The following is a 23,059-nucleotide window of genomic DNA, read 5'->3' as shown; positions in this document are numbered from 1 at the left end:
CCCATTAGCCACCTTGAGCAGAGATGTTTTGTTGTCGATGAATATGGTTTTCTGCAACTGGCGATGGTACTTCTCCAAAATGACTGAATATGATGCTTCAGAATCCCCAAGAGCTTGGGCTGGTCGACCATTCATGAGGTTACCGACGTAGTTTCGTATAATTTTTGTAGTGATCGATGGCTGAGAATTTTTCTCTTTGGCGGCCTCACCTCCAAGGAAGGTCACACCCTTTAGTTTTCCACGTTACGGCCACTGGGTGATTGGCTGGAGCTTCTAAATGACAATGGAGACTTTGATCAGCGTGTTGGGGAGCATCCTCTCCAGCGGCTAGCTTGTGGCGATGGTGACCTACATCGCCCTGCACCCACATCTTCTTGTTCATCTTCGTCTTCCTGGAGTTGGTGTCAGCTGAGATCGGTCTGCTGTCTTTCGGTACAGGCGTCATCAAATATCTGCCGCCTTTCTCGACAATAGCACACCACATGTCCCAGTTGTCCGCAGTGGAAACATACTGGTTACTTATCCTGGGTCCTCCAGACGTCAGTCTTCCTTGGTGCCCAAACAGGTTCCTCTTGCAATATTGTAGGAATGTAGCTTTGCCTGGGTCTCGACTCTTTTACCGTTTTAAACGGAAATGAAGGACGAGAGATTGGGTTCAATGTCTGTTCCACTTCCTCCCTTATGACCTCTTGAAGTGTCTCAGTTTTTTGCTCACCATGCAATCCAAGTGCTTTCTGAACTTCCTCTCTCTCTATCTGACAAACACTTGTGAAATCAGTTTCTTGCTCCATCACAGACATCGATACGATGTTTGGAAGCCGTTCAGACTTCTTGCTTGTAATTCTTTTTTGATGCATTGTCTCGATATGTTGCCACCATTTTGTGAAGCCCTCTGCTGTCGTAACCTCTCTTCAGGGGAGGTTTACTATCTTTGGCCCAAAAAAAGCATGTTCGTTGGGAATTTTTTTCTTGAGATGTGTTACAGATATCAATGTCAAATTTGCTCAAAATGTTTATTTATATTTCCTCTACAAACTGGAATTTTTTCGACCGGAAATGTCAAAGAGCAAAGGCAGAAGTGCCGTCGGAACGAAACAAAATTTTGATGTTGACCTCCGCATAAGTTATTTTGACAATAGGAAACAAAATGGCGGCCATTTGAAAGAAATAAGTTTTTTTATCAATTTTTCAACTTCGTCAACCAAGTAAAAATATTTATAGTTGATGGATCAGAATAAAAGTGGTACAACTCCTAGACAATTTAGTTAGCTTCGTCAGAAACAAAGAATCATGCCAATCGGTTCAGTAGATTTGAAGTTACCATACCGCGCAATAAAAAAAAGTCATTTCGAGAAAAACGCGTTTGAAGTTTTGACTACATACACTCCTGGAAATTGAAATAAGAACACCGTGAATTCATTGTCCCAGGAAGGGGAAACTTTATTGACACATTCCTGGGGTCAGATACATCACATGATCACACTGACAGAACCACAGGCACATAGACACAGGCAACAGAGCATGCACAATGTCGGCACTAGTACAGTGTATATCCACCTTTCGCAGCAATGCAGGCTGCTATTCTCCCATGGAGACGATCGTAGAGATGCTGGATGTAGTCCTGTGGAACGGCTTGCCATGCCATTTCCACCTGGCGCCTCAGTTGGACCAGCGTTCGTGCTGGACGTGCAGACCACATGAGACGACACTTCATCCAGTCCCAAACATACTCAATGGGGGACAGATCCGGAGATCTTGCTGGCCAGGGTAGTTGACTTACACCTTCTAGAGCACGTTGGGTGGCACGGGATACATGCGGACGTGCATTGTCCTGTTGGAACAGCAAGTTCCCTTGCCGGTCTAGGAATGGTAGAACGATGGGTTCGATGACGGTTTGGATGTACCGTGCACTAGTCAGTGTCCCCTCGACGATCACCAGTGGTGTGTTGCCAGTGTAGGGGATCGCTCCCCACACCATGATGCCGGGTGTTGGCCCTGTGTGCCTCGGTCGTATGCAGTCCTGATTGTGGCGCTCACCTGCACGGCGCCAAACACGCATACGACCATCATTGGCACCAAGGCAGAAGCGACTCTCATCGCTGAAGACGACACGTCTCCATTCGTCCCTCCATTCACGCCTGTCGCGACACCACTGGAGGCGGGCTGCACGATGTTGGGGCGTGAGCGGAAGACGGCCTAACGGTGTGCGGGACCGTAGCCCAGCTTCATGGAGACGGTTGCGAATGGTCCTCGCCGATACCCCAGGAGCAACAGTGTCCCTAATTTGCTGGGAAGTGGCGGTGCGGTCCCCTACGGCACTGCGTAGGATCCTACGGTCTTGGCGTGCATCCGTGCGTCGCTGCGGTCCGGTCCCAGGTCGACGGGCACGTGCACCTTCCGCCGACCACTGGCGACAACATCGATGTACTGTGGAGACCTCACGCCCCACGTGTTGAGCAATTCGGCGGTACGTCCACCCGGCCTCCCGCATGCCCACTATACGCCCTTGCTCAAAGTCCGTCAACTGCACATACGGTTCACGTCCACGCTGTCGCGGCATGCTACCAGTGTTAAAGACTGCGATGGAGCTCCGTATGCCGCGGCAAACTGGCTGACACTGACGGCGGCGGTGCACAAATGCTGCGCAGCTAGCGCCATTCGACGGCCAACACCGCGGTTCCTGGTGTGCCGTGCGTGTGATCATTGCTTGTACAGCCCTCTCGCAGTGTCCGTAGCAAGTATGGTGGGTCTGACACACCAGTGTCAATGTGTTCTTTTTTCCATTTCCAGGAGTGTATAAATGCAATATTATGCAATGTACGTTGAATTTGCTATTCCGGGTCCATAAGCTAGTCCTTCCTCTTCCTCATAGAGGGCGTTCTGCTCAATCTAGGCCATCCTGCGCTGCTCCAGAGCCGCTCGTACGGCCGGTGACAAGCGATTTTCGACTGCTTGAATCCAGTGGTTGTCAGAATGCTTGGCAAACTGCATCGAATAGAGTCCCAGGGTGACATCAATCATTGTCATGGTCTTCAGAATTGCTGAATACTCATCATTGGAGCGGCTTGCTGCTAGGAAAGTTGCAATCTCCACAGTCTTTGCACCAGAATGCAAATGCTTGGGGCTAACTTCCAAACACACATGGTTAAACTTTGATTTGAATTCTGTGTGTTTCCTCCCAAGCACTTATACAATAACACGTCCTCCGAAAGAAAAAAAACTGGTGCATAAAAAAAGGCCGATTTCAGGAAGGTGCATGTTTTTTTGTTCAACCGCGAATAACATACATTTCTGTTCTGTAGTCAGAAAACAGTTTTAGGGGTGGATTCTAAACACTTTTATGGATCCAAAAATACAATTTTAAAAAAATCTCGATTTTTTTAACCAAAAGACAGTAAACCTTCCCTTCATTAGGAGGGCTTGATACATGTCGTGGCCAGTGATAGTGGGGGATCCCAGGCGCAACTCCCCGCCCCCCCTCCACCCCACTCTCAACAGGCTGCGACATCCCTTCCAGAGATGTGCGATTGGTGCTGCTGATGCAGATGAGGCAGAGGTGCCTGCAGTCCATCGGCTATAAATAACCAGATAGGACACGAATCCGACTCTTTGCCTGAAGATCACAAGTATGAATCTTGTTGAAACATTGCCGCAGAACAGCGCCTTGACTCGGCTGATAACCCTAGAAGATTTCATCATCGTGGTTCGCCAAAAAAGTCTAAATTGTCTTTTTCAGCTGCCGAAATATTTCTGACTCCACAGTTTCCTTAAAATGCTGTTCCATATTTCAATATTGAGTATGCTCGTGCAAAATATGTAGTTCTGAGATTACTATTTGAGGTATACTGTAAATCATAATTGTTGTTATGAAACATATCTTGTTAAAGTTTCTGTTTACACAGTCTACATTTGCTTCCCATACCATGTTTTGTCGTATCAAAGTGCCTAGAGATTTTATTCACTGTGTTTCGGCAATTGATTATATATTTAAGTCTTGTACATTGTTAGCTGGTATGCAATTATGCTTATGTACATGCAACAGTTTTTCCCATATTTATAAATAAGTTGTTGGCAACAAATGAATTTACTATATTCACTGTAACATGTTTGATGTTTCCTTCAAATATAATTTTCATATTTTCTGTAATTAAACACTGTTGCCACATCACTTAACCCTTTAACTGCTCTGGACGTGTTAACGCGCGCGCGTTCGTACCAGTCCCTGTGTGTTGCGAACGTGTTTACACGCGCCACCAGTCCTGGTACTCTGAACGTGTCTACGCATAGACACATTCAGAGTACCAAGTAGAAGGACTGGTGGCGCGCGTAAACACATTCAGAGCACACAGGGATAGGTACAAAAGTGCACGCATTAACACGTCCAGAGCAGTTAAAGGGTTAAGTGATGTGCAGGTGACAGGTTTGGATCCTTGGAGAACACAGTGTTTGATTGCTGATAAAGATGTGTAATGGGTATTAACTTAATAAATTTTCTTTGTGTTCTCTCTGTGAGATATTTTCTTTGATAGTGATACTTAAATTCACCGTCGTCTTAAGTAATTTGTTATGGCCAGTGGTGTATAAACTCTTTGGTAAATGTATATAAAGAAGGTGGTCTGTAATTTGTCTTCACTTTATGGCTTCCTTTATTTTATTATGTGGTTTCACTTTTTCAGTTTTTAACCAGTTTGAAAAAAATGCTGTAAAGTGGAAGTCAAATTTGTAAAATACCTGAGTGGTTCATATATTACGCCTATAAGTTCTTTGTAACCAAATTTGGTATATTATCTATTCCGGCCAAAATATTTAGTAGCTTGGTACTGTCAAGAGACAAATTGTAGAAATGTATTTTGCAGCTACAGACATGACGACGTACAGTGAGAGTGATTAAATTTATTTCTGATATGTAGGTCATGGCCTCCAAAAATTTCATAAAAGGAAACATTGTCCATTGTAGGCTGTATCTTTATATCATTAATTAGTTGTGCAGTTGGCATATTTCAGCTACGTTGGGTAGAGTAGTACTATGTGGTAGTTGAAAATGGCTAATTGCACAACAAATAAATGATATAAAGAAACAACCTATAATGGAGAATGTTTTCTTCTATGAATGTTTTGGAGGCTTTGGGACCTTACATAATCAAGATTATCAAGGCATTGCCTGTTGAGTCATTGGAAACATACTATGTGATAGTCAAAATTGCTCAATCACACAACAAACAAATGATATATAGAGATATGGCCTACAAGGAACAATGTTTTCTTTCACAGTCAAATTTATTGTCAGTCCCAAAATAAAAATACATCTTTAATAACTCTCTGCCCTCAAGTGTCATCCCAAGAGCTTGAAAGCTAATGATTTATAATACAACTACCCAAGAAGGAATTCACAAATGCACCCTCCAACTTCTGGCCCATTTGAATTTTGAAGGGGGCAGGATGGTATGTAAAACCCTCAAGGACAAGGTCACTTTATTAATAAATCAGATGACAGGTAGTTTATCATTGTAGGAGCATATGGTAAAAAATTCAGAGCAAATGAAAAGCACGTTACAGTAAAGGGTGCCCAAACACTAGCTTCAAAACACAGTGAAGCACTCCTCCGGTAGCAATGCAGGCTTCTATTCTCACATGCAGTCAGTCATAAAGATGCAGTTCCAAGTGTCTTAGCCATTTTTTGCAATTTGCCAGTGGTTCTTGCAGGCCTTGGAGAACAAGTAAGGTCCTGCTTTATCATGTCCCATATGTGTTCAATTGGTGAAAGACCCAGTAATCTTGCTGGACAGTGCAGTAGTTGTAAACAATGAAGAGCACATAGCATTGCAACAGCAGTATGTGGATGTGCTAAAAAGCACTTCACCTTCCCATTGAAGAAATGGCAGTTGTACAGGGATAACAGCCTGTGCAAAATAGCAGTCACTGCTTACTCTACCATTCAGAAACACCAAATGTGACTGTGACTTGTAACTGATGACCTCTCAGACCATGAAGCCTGGATGGATGGGACCTGTATGTCATGGGTGAATGGACTCTGGAATAGGCAGCTCACCAGGTCTTTGTCATACATATGTATGTCTCTCTCTTGCATACAGGCAGAATGTGTTCTCATTACTGAAGAAAACACAGCACCATTCGACTCTCCAGTCAGCTTTTTCACACTACAAGAGTGGTGTCAGTGGTTGCCTGGTCAGAGAAAACTGAAGCAGGCAGTTTACAATGTTTGGTTTCCTGACACAGAAGGTGCAAGATGTGCCATGATTTCATCCCTGAATGATGCTCAGTCAGCCACCACTACTCATACAGTGCATTGACCTTGACAAGTTTCTTTATTGTGTGGATGTCCAGAACCTGGTTTATAGGCATAGGATATTCCACAGATCGCTGTCGAAAGCAGTGACACACCAACGTGGACAGCAGTCCATTGATATATCTATCCAGCTTCCCACAGACTTACAATTTGATGCTGTTCAGGTGGCTGAAGCTGTTCAACAGGAGTACTACTTGTTGGTGGAGCATGATTGTACCCTAGAATGAATGTTACAAACACTGTTCATCTCTAAACGTAGCACAGTTATTGCTTGCAATGTCAAAACAGAGGGTGTATAGACAGGCCTCCTGTGTGCCACGTGGGTGCCAATGACAGCGACAAATGAATCATTAACACAACAACCCCCCAGTATGCACATACGTAGGTTGGAACTTAAATTGTGGCAACACTGCTGTGGAGACACTATGCAATGGAGTCTACAATTGTTGCTGATAGCATACATTGTTGACGTACCTACCTTACTTCCAAGCAAATGGATTCACCTGTCCCATGTCACTGGTGTGCGCACAATTGAGGGAAACACGGTCACTTGTGAGTGAGCAGTATAACGTAACGGTGTCACTATGTTTTTGAAATAGGAATGATGGAGTTGGATCAAGATTGAATGTGCCAGAGGCCATACAGCATGACAGTGTCATCAAGGTCTTCAAGAGGCATGCAGGAAATTGGCATTGTTGTATAGAACAGTGGCACGTTGGGTAAAAGCCTTCAACGAAGGTCAGCAAACTGTGGAAGACAGGCATCGGGCAGGTCGTCCTAGTGTCTCTGAAGTAGTAGTGCATGCTGTTGCTGCGTTAGTGGACAGTGATCGACGCCATATGATTCGTGAGCTCACGAAATTGGATTAGCGCATACGACTGTGCTTCACATCCTGAAGGAACGCATGTGAAAAATTGCATCTCAATGGGTTCCGCATGACTTGACGGAAATGCAGAAATGGATGCATTATGGCATTGTCAAACTCACTTGGAGTGCTATGATCGCAAAGGAGAGGCTTTCTTATGCCATATAGTAGCACTGGATGAGACAATGGCCGCATTGTATGAGCCAAAACTGAAACGCCAAGTCAAGGAATGACGTCATTATGGGTCGCCACGAAAGTCAAAAGTGTGTCAGAGCCCCACTATGGTGAAAGTTATGGCTATTCTTGTGTATGACTGTGATGGTGTTATCCTAGCGCACTATGTTCTTCCACGGCAGACAGTCAGTGTACAGTATTACTGTTTGTTTTTGGAACATCACCTGCAACCAGCTTTGTGAAAGAAGCGGCGACACTTTCTGCACAACTTGCCCATCATTTTGCACGACATTGCGCGGGCGCATACAGTGCATGCTGTGTTCAGTCGATGGGACTGGGAAGTACTGTACCATCCACATACTCCCCAGACTTAAGTCCATGTGACTTTGATTTGATTCTGAAGATGAAGGAACCAATTCATGGCATTTGCTTCAGGACTGTTCCAGGGATTTGACAGGTAATAGACTGCTCCATTTGCACCATCAACAGAACAGGCTCCACTAACAGTATACTATGCCTTCCACATTGCTGGCAACAGGTTCTGCAGAATGCTGGTGACTACTTTGAAGGACACTAACAGGTTCAAACATGTAACACTTTTGTATCGCTTGTGAATAAATAGTTGCCACTATTTAAGTTCCAACCCTCGTATTATGCCTTGGTGCTACAGAATGTAGTCTTTGAGGGTGTTACTCCCCCCCCCCCCCCCCCCCCCCCCCCCCCCCCGGCCCCCGGCAATGTATGTTAATGATGTGCCACATCAGTTGTTCTTTTGTCTTGCAAGTGTCACTTGTATGCTTAAAACCTTCAGCTGTATCGTGCAATACTAACAAGCCTGTGGGAAATCATACGACATGTATGTGCTGACTTATTTGCCTTGTCTCAGTGGGCACAGAATACAAGTTTGAAATGTAATCCATCTAAAATGGAAGCGGTGGTAGTTGCTGAGAAAAGACTGATTACTCCACAGTTTGGAGAATTTTTTCCATTCCCTAATATTAAACGGTACACTGATATCTTTTTCTTCTTCTTCAAAGAACTTGGGGATAATACTAGAGTACAACTTACATTTGACAAATCATACAACTGCATTCTGCAAGAACACATCAGGATTCCTCCCTGCACTGGATAAGTATGGAAGGTATTTCTTCCTGAACTTAAAAAGAAACTTAGTGACTAGTACTCCCAGTTATTGATTTAGGTAACAATATTCTTGAACACTTCCTTCCTTCTATGTTATATCACCTTGTATAACATAGAAGACTATCAGAGGGATGTATTCAAAGGCAATTCTGTATTGTCTCATGCAGTACTTTAATTTTAACTGAACTTGCTTTTGTTCATCAATGTAGATGCAGTCCGCAATGAATCAAGCAGCTACACAAGTTTTCACAACAATGTTTTTTAATCCTGCATTGGCTACTAATATCAGCACATTCCTGCAGTTACATGTCAGCAGAGAACACTTAGTCCAAGATACGCTTCGAGAACTAGCTAAATACAGCTCATCTGATCTGAAGAAGCCATTAAGGGTGAGTACCACTTTCAGTTTTGTATAATGGTTATTTGGTTATGCTGGGTCTTTTGTTTAATATTTAGGAAATAAGAGATATTTTGTAAATACTACAATTCTGGCATCTTGCTCTTAAGTTAGAGCAGAAGCAAGGGAATTTGAAATGCTGTTTTGCCAAGAGATATCTGCTTTAGTTCTCATACAGCCTTTCACTCAATAGTGAAGTGTGCATTGTTTTTAGAGGAACTGGCAAATTAAAACTGTGAACCAGATTGGTATTCAAACCTAGTATCTTGCTTTTGACTGGTATTGCTCTTATCAGTTCAACTATCCAGGCATGACTCACAACTCACCCTCACAGCTTTACTTCTCTCTTTGTTCCAAACTTCACAGAAACTATCTTGCATACCTTGTAGGTGTAGCAAAGTTCTGGGTTGAGCCCTGGTCTGGCACACAGATGTTGATTAATGTCTGTAATGGGATACACTACCATCACCTGTGTATTTCATTTAGTCACACCCAGTGCAAAGAGGCAGAGGCATTAATAGGACTTGACAGTTGGTTAAAAACAGAAGATAAAATCTAAAATTACAAAATTCCGAAAATTTATATGTTTCCATGGACATACCCTGGACAATATAACCTTCTTCCGGATGTGTCTGACTACTAATACTGTATAAACTTGTAATGTAGAAACAGTGTCAATGAATGTTGCTGATTATTTCATAGCAGGACCTGCTAAATTTGATCTAGTTATTATGCAAGGTTGGAGGAAAATGGAAACAAAAAAGAACAAAAAGTATGACAATTGTTATACTGCCTTTATACGGTCACAGTCAAATGAGCACTGCACAAACATTATAAATTAATAATGGTTCTCCAGTCCTGAAAGGACATGCAAAACAAGCCAAAACAGTTCTACGCCCATGAAAGTTCTTAGGCAACTGTAAACAGGAGTAGGATTCGTTATGAATAGGAAGGTTGGGCAGAGAGGGTGTTACTGTGAACAGTTCAGTGACAGGATTGTTCTTATCAGAATCAACATCAAACCAGCACCACCAATTATAGTTCAGGTACACATGCCAATGTCGCAAGCTGAATATGAGGAGATAGAGAGAGTGTATTAGGATATTGAAAGGGAGATAAAAAGCTGATAATCGTGGGGGACTGGAATGCAGTTGTAGGGGAGGAGGAGAAGAAACAGTTACAGGAGAATGTGGCTTGGGACAAGCTATGAGAGAGAAGAAAGAGTAATTGAGTTCTGTAATAAATTTCAGCTAGTAATAGCGAATACTCTGTTAAGGAATCACAAGAGGGGGTGGTACATTTGGAAAATGCCAGGTGATATGGGGAGGTTTCAGTTCGGTTAGATCACAGTCAGACAGTGATTCCAGAATCAGATACTGGATTGTACTGCATACACAGGAGCAGATATAGACTCAGATCACAATTTAGAAGTGATAAAGAGTAGGCTGAACTTTGAGATGAGTCAGGAAGGAGTAATAGGCAAGGGAAGTACTAAGGAATGATGAGATACTCTTGAAGTTATCTAAGGCTAGGAAATAGCTCAGTAGGCAGTAAAGTGGAAGAGGAATGGACATCTCTAAAAAGGGCAATCACAGAAGTTTGAAAGAAAAACATACGTACAAAGAAGGTAACTGTGAAGAAACAATGGGTAACAGAAGAAATACTTCAGTTGATTGGTCAAAGAGGGAAGCACAAAAGTGTTCAGGAATACAGAAATACAAGACGCTGAGGAATGAAATAAATAGGAAGTGCAGAGAAGCTAAGATGAAATGGCTGCATGAAAAATGTGAAGAAATCGAAAAAGAAATGAGTTTCAGAAGGACTGACTCAGCATGTAGGAAAGTCAAAACAGCCTTTGGTAAAATTAAAATCAAGGATGGTAACACTAAGAGTGCAACTGGAAATCCACTGTTAGACGCAGAGGAGAGAGCAGAGAGGTGGAAAGAGTACACTGAAGGGATCTATCAGGAAGAAGACTGATGTGACAGAAGAAGAAGAAGAAGAAGAAGAAGAAGAAGCTGGAGTCGATTTAGAAGAGATAGGTGATCCAGTATTAGAATCAGAATTTAAGAGAGATTTGGAGGTCTTAAGATCAAATAAGGCAGAGGAGATAGATAACATTTGATCAGAATTTCTAAAATCCTGGGGGAAGTGGCAACAAAACGACTATTCATGTTGGTGTCTAGAACGTATGAGTCTGGTGACACACCATGTGACTTTCAGAAGAATATCATTCAAACAGTTTTGAAGACTGCAAGAGTGAACAAGTGCAACAATCAGTGTAACAGCTCATGCATACAGGTTGATGACAAGAATAATATACAGAAGAATGGAAAAGAAAATTGAGGATGTGTTAGATGACAATAGTTTGGCTTTAGGAAAGGTAAATGCACTAGAGAGGCAATACTGACATTAAAATTGATAATGGAAGCACAAGTAAAGAAAAATCAAGACTCATTCATAGGATTTGTCGACCTGGAAAAAGCATTTGACAATGTAAAATGGTTCAAGAAAAATAGGGGTAAACTCTAGGGTGAGACGGATAATATACGATATGTACAAGAGCCAAGGCAGAATAATAAGAGTGGATAACCAAGAACGAAGTACTCGGATTATAAGGGTGTAAGAGAGGGATGTAGGATTTTACCCCTACTGTTCAACATGTACATCAAAGAAACAATGGTGGAAATTAACAGAGAGGTTCAGGAGTGGGATTAAAATTCAAGGTGAAAGGATATCAGTGATATGAGTCACTGATGACTTTGCTATCCTGAGTGAAAGTGAAGAAGAATTACTTGATCTGCTGAATAGAATGATCAGTCTAATGAGTACAGAATATGGACTGAGAGTAAACTGAAGAAAGATGAAAGTAATGGGAAGTAGCAGAAAAGAGTACACGTAGAAACTTAACATCAGGATTGATGGTCAGGAAATAGATGAAGTTAAGGAATTCTGCTACCTAGGCAGCAAAATAACCAATTACAGACAGAGCAAGGAGGACATCAAAAGTAGACTAGCACTGGCAAAAATGGTATTCCTGGCCAAGGGAAGTCTACTAGTATCAAACATAGGCCTCAATTTGAGGAAGAAATTTCTAAGGATGTACGCTTGGAGCACAGCGTTGTGTGGTAGTGAAACATGGACTGTGGGAAATCCGGAACAGAAGAGAATTGAAGTATTTGAGATGTGGTGCTACAGGCAGATGTTGAGATAAGGTAAGGAATGAGGAGGTTCAGTGCAGATTTGGAGAGGAAAAGAATCTGTGGAAAACACTGACAAGAGAAAGGGACAGCATGTTAGGACACCTGTGAGACATCACGGAATGACTTCCGTGGTACTAGAGGGAGCTGTAGAGGGCAAAAATTGTAGAGAAAGACTGAGATGTGAATACATCCAGCAAATAACTGGGGATGTAGGTTCAAGTGCTACTCTAGATGAGGCGGTTTGCACAGGAGAATAATTCGTGGAGGACTGCATCAGACCAATCTGATAGTAATCACACTAATATAAAAAGCTGGTGTGACTACCTATCAGGTGCCCATCAGGATGAACGGCCACTGCCAGATTGTGGGGAAGAGCAAGTAGACCATCCTGTGGCACGACATGCAGCTGAATTTAACACACTTCATTTCAGTGGCTGCCTTACTACCCAAGCAATAAGGATTATTCCCTCCACCACCAGCTTTTCTGAACTGAGCAGATGGGAGTTATCCTTACAGCAAATTCTCCACTTCCGTAATTATCCCAGCTCAACCTATGGTAACATACTGTCCCCACACCCTCCGCTCTACTGTTTACACCCTTTCTGTCCTGTCATCTCCTCCCTATTCTTACCCCCACCCTATTTATTTGCTGCCCTCTGCCAACGCATCTGCCCGTCTTTCCCTGCTTCTCTCCTTTCTCACTCTTTTTTTCCTCCCACCTCCGTGCCCTTCAACCTCCGGATGCTGCTCCTGTTGGCATTCTAGTCCCTGCACACTCCCCCAGGCAGAGTTTGTCTGTCTCCTCACCCATACACTACTATCCCTTCCCCTTCCCCGCACCATCCAGATTGCTGCTTGCATCCCACGTGACATTTGCATTCTGGCCCGAGATGCTGGAGCTGGCGGTCATGTGTGCATGAGGTGTGCTTGTTTGTGTGTATGAATGGTGTGTGTCTCTCTCTTGCTGATGAAGACTGTGGCCAAAAGCTTTATGTAAGTGTCTTTTAATTGTGCGTGTCTGGTTATTTAATGTGTCTTCTTTGCAGTAAGTAGCACTCTGTCTTTTCCTACATTCTCGATATTCTTACGTAGAGTTTCCTAGGCTACAAGGAAAATATTATGTTTGCAGAATGGTCTCTGAATATACACTCCTGGAAATTGAAATAAGAACACCGTGAATTCATTGTCCCAGGAAGGGGAAACTTTATTGACACATTCCTGGGGTCAGATACATCACATAATCACACTGCCAGAACCACAGGCACATAGACACAGGCAACAGAGCATGCACAATGTCGGCACTAGTACAGTGTGTATCCACCTTTCGCAGCAATGCAGGCTGCTATTCTCCCATGGAGACGATCGTAGAGATGCTGGATGTAGTCCTGTGGAACGGCTTGCCATGCCATTTCCACCTGGCGCCTCAGTTGGACCAGCGTTCGTGCTGGACGTGCAGACCGCGTGAGACGACGCTTCATCCAGTCCCAAACATGCTCAATGGGGGACAGATCCGGAGATCTTGCTGGCCAGGGTAGTTGACTTACACCTTCTAGAGCACGTTGGGTGGCACGGGATACATGCGGACGTGCATTGTCCTGTTGGAACAGCAAGTTCCCTTGCCGGTCTAGGAATGGTAGAACGATGGGTTCGATGACGGTTTGGATGTACCGTGCACTATTCAGTGTCCCCTCGACGATCACCAGTGGTGTGTTGCCAGTGTAGGAGATCGCTCCCCACACCATGATGCCGGGTTTTGGCCCTGTGTGCCTCGGTCGTATGCAGTCCTGATTGTGACGCTCACCTGCACGGCGCCAAACACGCATACGACCATCATTGGCACCAAGGCAGAAGCGACTCTCATCGCTGAAGACGACACGTCTCCATTCGTCCCTCCATTCACGCCTGTCGCGACACCACTGGAGGCGGGCTGCACGATGTTGGGGCGTGAGCGGAAGACGGCCTAACGGTGTGCGGGACCGTAGCCCAGCTTCATGGAGACGGTTGCGAATGGTCCTCGCCGATACCCCAGGAGCAACAGTGTCCCTAATTTGCTGGGAAGTGGCGGTGCGGTCCCCTACGGCACTGCGTAGGATCCTACGGTCTTGGCGTGCATCCGTGCGTCGCTGCGGTCCGGTCCCAGGTCGACGGGCACGTGCACCTTCCGCCGACCACTGGCGACAACATCGATGTACTGTGGAGACCTCACGCCCCACGTGTTGAGCAATTCGCGCGGTACGTCCACCCGGCCTCCCGCATGCCCACTATACGCCCTCGCTCAAAGTCCGTCAACTGCACATACGGTTCATGTCCACGCTGTCGCGGCATGCTACCAGTGTTAAAGACTGCGATGGAGCTCCATATGCCACGGCAAACTGGCTGACACTGACGGCGGCGGTGCACAAATGCTGCGCAGCTAGCGCCATTCGACGGCCAACACCGCGGTTCCTGGTGTGTCCGCTGTGCCGTGCGTGTGATCATTGCTTGTACAGCCCTCTCGCAGTGTCCAGAGCAAGTATGGTGGGTCTGACACACCGGTGTCAATGTGTTCTTTTTTCCATTTCCAGGAGTGTATTTTTAGTAGTATATATACATTTTCTTGAGAGCGTAGCACTAAAGAAATTCTAGTATATATAGAAGTATGGAAACAGTAGATTTTTTTTTAATCACAAAAGGAGTAGCAGGGCAGGTGGTGGTGGTGGTGAAGCGTACCCCCCCATCTTACACCATGTTATAGTTCGTGGGGTGTTCATGTATGTATTTAGATTATCTACCTCAAGAATCTGAGCTGTGGAAATTCTTACAGTCCTGTATGCACTGTAATCTTTACTTATTTCATATATTGACTCAATTGTATTATTAGTTAAGGTGTTCTGTTCATAATTCAATAGGAAATATCAATTAGCTATTTCTTAACCTTTGAATTTCAACATATAATTTAAAGTTCATCTAATTGTCATTTAGTGTTCACTGAAGTAAGTTGAATAAAATTGTTTAATTTTCTGTTAAAATTGTATTGGAATTTAATAATTCTAATAGAAATTCCCATAGAGACTTTTTGATAATTCGTGTCATAAGTAGGCATGCACGCAACGTAAGTAACACAAAAACAGAATTTGTACTTAACTGATAAAATATAATAAATCATTTTTCAGGTTAAGTTCTTAGGTGAGGAAGCCGAAGATGCAGGAGGAGTGACTAAGGAATTTTTTCTCTTGCTAATGAGAGAGATATTGGATCCAAAATATGGAATGTTCCGGAATTATGATGAAACTCGAGCAATATGGTTCAGTGAAGATTCATTTGAGGATCCGATAATGTATTATCTCATTGGTTAGTATAGTTTTACTGCAAATCCTATATACTATATGTAGCTCAATATAAGATGAGCCTGAATATATGATGAACCTCAGTTTCAGGAGGTTTCTTTAGGTCTACCTAAAAGAGGTAACATTAAACCTATTGTAAGTGTATGCCATTTTTTTTATTTTTGTGCTTTGATAATGTTGCTGTTGTGGTCTTCAGTCCTGAGACTGGTTTGATGCAGCTCTCCATGCTACACTATCCTGTGCAAGCTTCTTCATTTCCCAGTACCTACTGCAACCTACATCCCTCTGAATCTGTTTAGTGTATTCATCTCTTGGTCTCCCTCTACGATTTTTACCCTCCACACTGCCCTCCAGTACTAAATTGGTGATTCCTTGATGCCTCAGAACATGTCCTACCAACCGATCCCTTCTTCTAGTCAAGTTGTTCCACAAACTCCTCTTCTCCCCAATTCTATTCAATACCTCCTCATTAGTTATGTGATCTACCCATCTAATCTTCAGCATTCTTCTGTAGCACCACATTTTGAAAGCTTCTATTCTCTTCTTGTCCAAACTATTTACAGTCCATGTTTCACTTCCATACATGGCTACACTCAATACAGATACTTTCAAAAATGACTTCCTGACACTTAAATCTATACTCGATGTTAACACAAATTTCTCTTCTTCAGAAACAGTTTCCTTGCCATTGCCAATCTACATACAAGGAGAAATAAAATAAACAAAAAGAAATGTTTCAGGGTAATTCTCATCTTCATTTCCGTCATCATTATCATCCATCGTCATGATCAATATCATTGCCTTCATTTATAAGCCTTCAGGCATTTCTTCACCCTCTGACACTCCTCTCATAGTATGTCATCTCCTGAGACGGATATGCAGCACTTTTTGAGTCCTCTCATTATAGATTCACTTCAAATTCTGCCCCAGACAGTAAGGATCCACTGGCCAGCAAGGAAAAAATTATGTTCCTTCCCCGCAAGGACAGACAGCATGGTCTACTTGAAATAGCCTCACAGTAAAGCTACTGCGAGTGAGCCTTAACAAGTCTGTTCACAACAACATCTATTTCTTAAAGCTGTCAGGTTGTGCCGCTAGGAATTATTACCAGGTCTGTGTTGCTCTTTGCTGATCTTTACTTCCTGGATGTGGTGTCACCTGAAAAAATCCAGCACCAACATATTCATTGTGTTGAACAAAGAGCCTGATATTCTTTTCAGAACAACGTTAAGCCAATGTAGCATCAGCTCATTTGTCATCTATCTCATTGCTTGGCATCTAGAGGTAAGTCCTTCAGGCAGCTTTTCTTTTGGTATTGCTTTCCAGCGAAGAATCACATATGGTGGGGGAGCTTCCTTCCATCTGCTGGTGCATCCAGCATCAATATTATTGTGGCTTTTTCATTGCCAGAACTCCTTGTAGGAACATTTTTAATGCTCTTCATATCAGTAGCAACATTCAGTGACATATCAGAACAAACAGGTGTCTAATTGCCATTGCCCATATGGTCTAGCAAATAGTCATCCTGTTTCCCGTGATTGTATGATGCTGATATGCAGATATTATTTCATCACACACAGTCAGAAGTCACTGAACTAGCATTGCTGTGTTGTAAGACCTTACCTCTTCATCATCCTCACACAACAGCCAGTACATGCTTTGAATTCCATAAGGCGTAAAGCCTTCTTTACCTCCAGTGCCTTCAGTCAGATAATTTCTTAGGTACTTAGTAAGCCTTCATTGTGTTTCTGTTGCACATACTGAAGAAATTACTGTTCCAAATTGTGAAGCTTTCCCTGCTTTGGCCTCCTGAAAATGTGTAGGACCAACATTGCTTAACTGAACTTTCATCTGACACCCCACTGCACCATTTATGGCCTCTGCTTCCTGAATCACCATTAACTTAAAGTTAGCACCTTATTGTCTGTGTGAACTTGTTGGGAACTGCAGACTCTTAGATCCATGTTTCACAGCTGAGTCAAGGCTGTATTTTGCATCCATTATTGATTGCTGCACTTTACTGTCCGTATAGCACTGACAAATGAAGGAAATTGAAAGACAATAATACAGTGTTCTCTCAGCTCCAAACAACCAAATTGGCAGAAACCATAAAACTTCAAGTTAACAGCATAGTTATTTTTGAAAATCAACAGTGCTGTAGGGCAGTGGCAGTTTTAGCACTGTTGTTAAAGTTCATGGTTCATTTCTTGTGCATTATTTTGAGACTTTTATATGAACATATTTTTGTTGACATTAATTTTATCTCCTGGGCTAAAGACTAGATTGGGGCCACCACCAGTCATGGTGGTGTGTCTCTAAGGCTCACAGGTTGGCATCACGTGAGTTGCATGTACCCAGTGGGATGGTGCATCGTCTAGTCACATTAAGTGACAACTGTCTGTATTTGAGATCAACGCGCGATAACCACTCACAGATGGCAAGTGGCAGCAGTAGCAGTGGAGGGTGTATAAGGTTTTGGAAGGATGCAGAGAACACTGTAGCTGTTGTCATAATGCGGAAATGGAGCAAAGGGCCTGATAATTGGCTTTCAGGCCAAGGTTGAAAGTATTTCTGGAATCGCTAAGTCTGTAAACTGTTCACATGCTGCCATGGTAAAGTATATTGTGCATTCCAAAATGGCGCTATCCGTAATGACCGCTGAGGTAGCTGTAGTGCACTACAGGTCATAGATGACAGGGGTGAACGACAGCTGAAAAGATGTGTACTGGTCAATAGACGTGCAGCTGTTGAGCAATTGACTGCCCAGATAAACCGAGGGGCTACCAACGTTGTTGCCTCAATGATCATTCAGTGAACATTGCTGCATATGGGCTTCTGCAGCAGGTGCCGGATTCATCCATGCTGACTGCTATTTGTCAGTGACGAAGGTTGGAATTCGCCACACAATACTGCAACTGGACATCCACTGAGTGGCAACAGGTAGCCTTTTCAGATGAATCACATATTATACTCCGTTGGGCAGATGGCTGTTGGCATGTAATGCGTGAAACATCTGTAAACTAACACCCTGCAACAATAGTCAGATGGATCCAGGCTGGTAGGCATTCCGTGGGTAATCCTGTCATTCTGGAAGGCACAATGAATTACCACAAGTACGCATCTATCCTTGGATACCATGTCCACCTCTAGATGAAGTTTGTTTTTCCTTGGCTGATGGCAGGATGTGCAATGTGTCACACTGCTTACAGTATAAGTACGTGTTCGAAGAACACCAGGATGAGTTTGCCACACTGCCCTGGTCACCAAACTCTCCGAATATAAACCCAGACAAGAATCTGTGGGACTACTTCAATAGGGCTGTTCACGCCATGGCTCCTCAACTGAGAAATGTAGTGCAGCTGGCCACGGCATGACTCCACATCCCTGTCGGTACATTCCAGAACCTCTTTGACTATTTTCCTGCATGTCTTGCAGTTGTATATGCTGCAAGAGGTAGTTATTCAGGCTTTTGATAGGTGCTCACATTAATGCGATTGGACAGTGTAACTTCACATAGCAATTTAAGCTGTATGGTTCCTGCCAAACAACAATTTATGAAGGCATAACTTTGCTTGTTGCAATACAGAATATGTTATTAGTTTAAGATATTAACCATTCTTATTCCATTCATGCTGCATACATTATTTTCTGTGTTACAATTGGCAGATGGGATCATGTGTCCTATGCAAGATTGGTTGACAGAAGTAAACTGAGCAGCAGCTACCTTGATTTTCATACTTTTGAAGCTAACATACCAGTTTTGATGATTTTCATATTTGTACTTATGTATTACGAAAGTATGCATTTTCAGTGGTAAACAATATGAAAGATTCCCGAAAAAATATGGTTAACTATGCCAAAGAGGCAGGAAGTGTGACATTGTTATGTAATACTTTTGCCTAATTGACTACACATTGTAATAACATTGACCTTGGCAGCAATAGTTTAATCTGTGAATGTAAGATGACCCTGTATTTATCAAATGAAGAATTCAGGAAAATGCCTCGTCTTATAATTGAATGGGTTATGTAATACTTTTGCCTAATTGACTACACATTGTAATAACATTGACCTTGGCAGCAATAGTTTAATCTGTGAATGTAAGATGACCCTGTATTTATCAAATGAAGAATTCAGGAAAATGCCTCGTCTTATAATTGAATGGACAAGGTCTGTTCAAAAAGTATCAGCCATTTTATAATTTCACGGGTTGTATTAGTCCAGTTAGCACAATTTTCATTTTTGTGTTTGTAAACACACATGAAACGTACATGTTCACTGGTAGCGTATTGGATGTTTACTCTGTTGTCATTTCAAGAGGGTTAATGTGTTTGCTTAAGAGTGCAGATTATTGATTTGTTTTAAAAATGGATCAGAGAATTGAGGTTAAATTTTGCTATAAAAATGGAAAAGAATGTAACAATGTCTTGAAAGTGTTGAATATACTGCTTTTGGTGAGTCTGCTAAGAATTAAACAAGGGTTTATGAGTGTGTAAGAATTTCCAAGATGGCCACAAAGAAGTTGAGAGTAATGAACATATTGGACACCCCAACACATCAACAACTGATGAAAAAGTGAAAGAAATTATCATCATCGATTACCATATCACAATGGGAGAAGTTGCTGATGATTTTGGCATATCAGTTGGTTCGTGCTATGAAATCTTTTCGGATGTTTTGTGGTGAACAATTTGTGACTTTTAAACCATGATAATGCACATGCTCAAATTTCATTGCCTGTTCCTGAATGTTTGGCATAAAAACAACACTGTATTTGCTAGACATGGCCCCACACTACTTTTTTCCATTTTTAAAATTAGAGAGAATCTTAAAGCTTAGATGAGATTACAAGCAATCACTGAAAGAGCTAAGTGCTGTCCCAGAGATCAAGTTCCAGAATTTTGGAAGAAGTGCAGGGATAAGTGTGTAATATCTCAATCGGGACTACTTCAAAGGAGTTAACATTAATGTAGAGAAATAAATAAAATAATTTACAAAAAATGTAAAGCCTTGAAACTTTTTGAACACACCTCATATGCAGTGTGATTAGCATAATATAGTAAGATTTTACATTCAGAATAGTTGCTAGAAAGAAAGAGGAAAACACATTTAATATACATATATATATATATATATATATATATATATATATATATATACCAACAACTTTAATCTTAGCACAATTCAGTGCACCTTTAATCCATACGAACACAGCCCCTGATTCATTTACTTTACGACGATTCCTCGTCCTAAGAACCAATGGCATTGTAGACATATAATAAGATGTACCATGATCTCTGTTATACACTTCACGTATGTGAAATGTACGATAAGCAATAACTTCTTGGCTGTTAAGTCTCCAGCCTTCATACAGTCTCCACTTCACCACCACGTACAAGAGCCACAGTAACCCAACTGATCGTGAATGGGCCAAATATCTCACGAAATAAATGTCAAACGAAAAAACTACATTGAACAAAACTTGTCTAGCTTGAAGGGGGAAACCAGATGGCGCTATGGTTGGCCAGTTAGATGGCGGATATCAACTGCGTTTTTTTAAATAGGAATCCCCATTTTTTATTACATATTCGTGTAGTACGCAAAGAAATATGAATGTTTTAGTTGGACCACTTTTTTCGCTTTGTGATAGATTGCGCTGTAATAGTCACAGACATATGGCTCACAATTTTAGACGAACAGTTGGTAACAGGTAGGTTTTTTATATTAAAATACAGAATGTAGGTACGTTTAAACATTTTTTTTTTTTTGGTTCTTCCATTGTGAACTTATCATTTCTGAGAACACATGCTGTTACAGAGTGATTACCTGTAAATATCACATTAATGCAATAAATGCTCAAAATGATGTCTGACGGCCTCAATGCATTTGGCTATATGTGTAGCAACATTCCTCTCAACAGCGAGTAGTTTGCCTTCCGTAATATTCGCACATGCATTGACAATGTGCTGACGCATGTTGTCAGGTGTTGTCGGTGGATCACGATAGCAAATATCCTTCAACTTTCCGCTCAGAAAGAAATCCGGTTACATCAGATCTGGTGAACGTGCGGGCCATGGTATGGTGCTTCGACGACCAATCCACCTGTCATGAAATATGCTATTCAATACCACTTCAACTGCACTTGAGCTGTGTGCCGGACATCCGTCATGTTGGAGTGTTGGAAGTACATCACCATTCTGTCATGCAGTGAAACATCTTGTTGTAACATCGGTAGAACATTACGTAGAAAATCAGCATACATTGCACCATTTAGATTGCCATCGATAAAATGGGGGCCAATTATCGTTCCTCCCATAATCCCGCACCATACATTAACTCGCCAAGGTTGCTGATGTTCCACTTGTCGCAGCCATCATGGATTTTCCATTGCCCAATGGTGCATATTATGCCGGTGTAAATTACTGCTTTTGGTGAATGATGCTTCGTCACTAAATAGAACGTGTGCAAAAAATCTCTCATAGTCTCATAATTTCTCTTGTGCCCAGTGGCAGAACTGTACACAACATTCAAAGTCGTCGCCATATCTGGTGCATAGAAATATGGTACTGTTGCAATCGATGTTGATGTAGCATCGACGTTTTTGAGATTCCCAATTCTCCCACAATTTTTCTGCTACTGATGTGCGGATTAGCTGTAACAGCAGCTAAAACACCTGCTTGGGCATCATCATTTGTTGCAGATCATGGTTGATGTTTCACATGTGGCTGAACATTTCCTGTTTCCTTAAATAACGTAACTATCCAGCAAACGGGCCGGACGCTTGGATGATATCGTCCAGGATACCAAGCAGCATACATAGCACACGCCCGTTGGGCATTTTGATCACAACAGCCATACATCTACATGATATCAACCTTTTCCGCAATTGGTAAACAGTCCATTTTAACACGGGTAATGTATCACGAAGCAAATACCGTCTGCACTGGCAGAATGTTATGTGATACCACATTCTTATACGTTTGTGACTATTACAGCGCCATCTATCACAAAGCGAAAAAAGTGGTCCAAATAAAACATTCATATTTCTTCACGTACTACTCGAATATGTAATAAAAAATGGGGGTTCCTATTTTTTAAAAAACGCAGTTGATATCCGTTTGACCTATGGCAGTGCCATCTAGCCGGCCAACCATAGCGCCATCTGGTTTCCCCCTTCAAGCTAGACGAGTTTCGTTCTTTGTAGTTTTTTCAGTCTGCCAGTTCAGTTTCTTCAGCATCTCTGTAATACTATCCAATGGAACAAACAAACCTGTGTCCATTTGCGCCCGTCTCTGTACACTTTCGATATCCCCTATTAGTTGTATTTGGTACAGGCCCCACACACTTGAGCAGTATTCTAGGATGAGTCGCATGTGTGAATTGTAAACAATCTCCATTGTCGACTGATTACATTTCCCCAGTATTATATCAATAAACCGAAATCTTCCACTTGTTTTACTACCAACTACACCTGTGTGCTCATTCCTGTCCCTACAAAGCATTGCACCCAAGTATTTGTATGAGTTAACAAATTCCGACTGTGACTCGTTGATACTACAGTCAAAGCATATTACATTTCTTTGTTTTGAGAAGCACACAGTTTTAAATTTCTGAACAATTAAAGCAAGTTTCCGATCTTTGCAA

The 23,059-nt window shown here is 42.3% G+C and overlaps 1 protein-coding gene across 4 annotated transcripts in view; it reads left to right on the top strand.

Moving 5' to 3' along the window:
- LOC124722968 (probable E3 ubiquitin-protein ligase HERC4) overlaps nt 1-23,059 on the top strand; it is a 226,555-nt gene that overhangs the window by 141,650 nt on the left and 61,846 nt on the right. For all 4 annotated transcript variants that reach the window (XM_047248172.1, XM_047248237.1, XM_047248297.1 and 1 more), the window contains exons 16-17: nt 8,699-8,878; nt 15,242-15,419. In XM_047248172.1, coding sequence (XP_047104128.1) covers nt 8,699-8,878; nt 15,242-15,419 — 358 coding nt within the window. The remainder of the gene's footprint in view (nt 1-8,698; nt 8,879-15,241; nt 15,420-23,059) is intronic.

This window comes from Schistocerca piceifrons, chromosome 1, assembly GCF_021461385.2.
Source record: "Schistocerca piceifrons isolate TAMUIC-IGC-003096 chromosome 1, iqSchPice1.1, whole genome shotgun sequence".
In the NCBI taxonomy this organism is placed as follows: domain Eukaryota; kingdom Metazoa; phylum Arthropoda; class Insecta; order Orthoptera; family Acrididae; genus Schistocerca; species Schistocerca piceifrons.
Note: the sequence above shows the minus strand (reverse complement) of the source record. Positions and strands in the feature narration are given on the sequence as shown.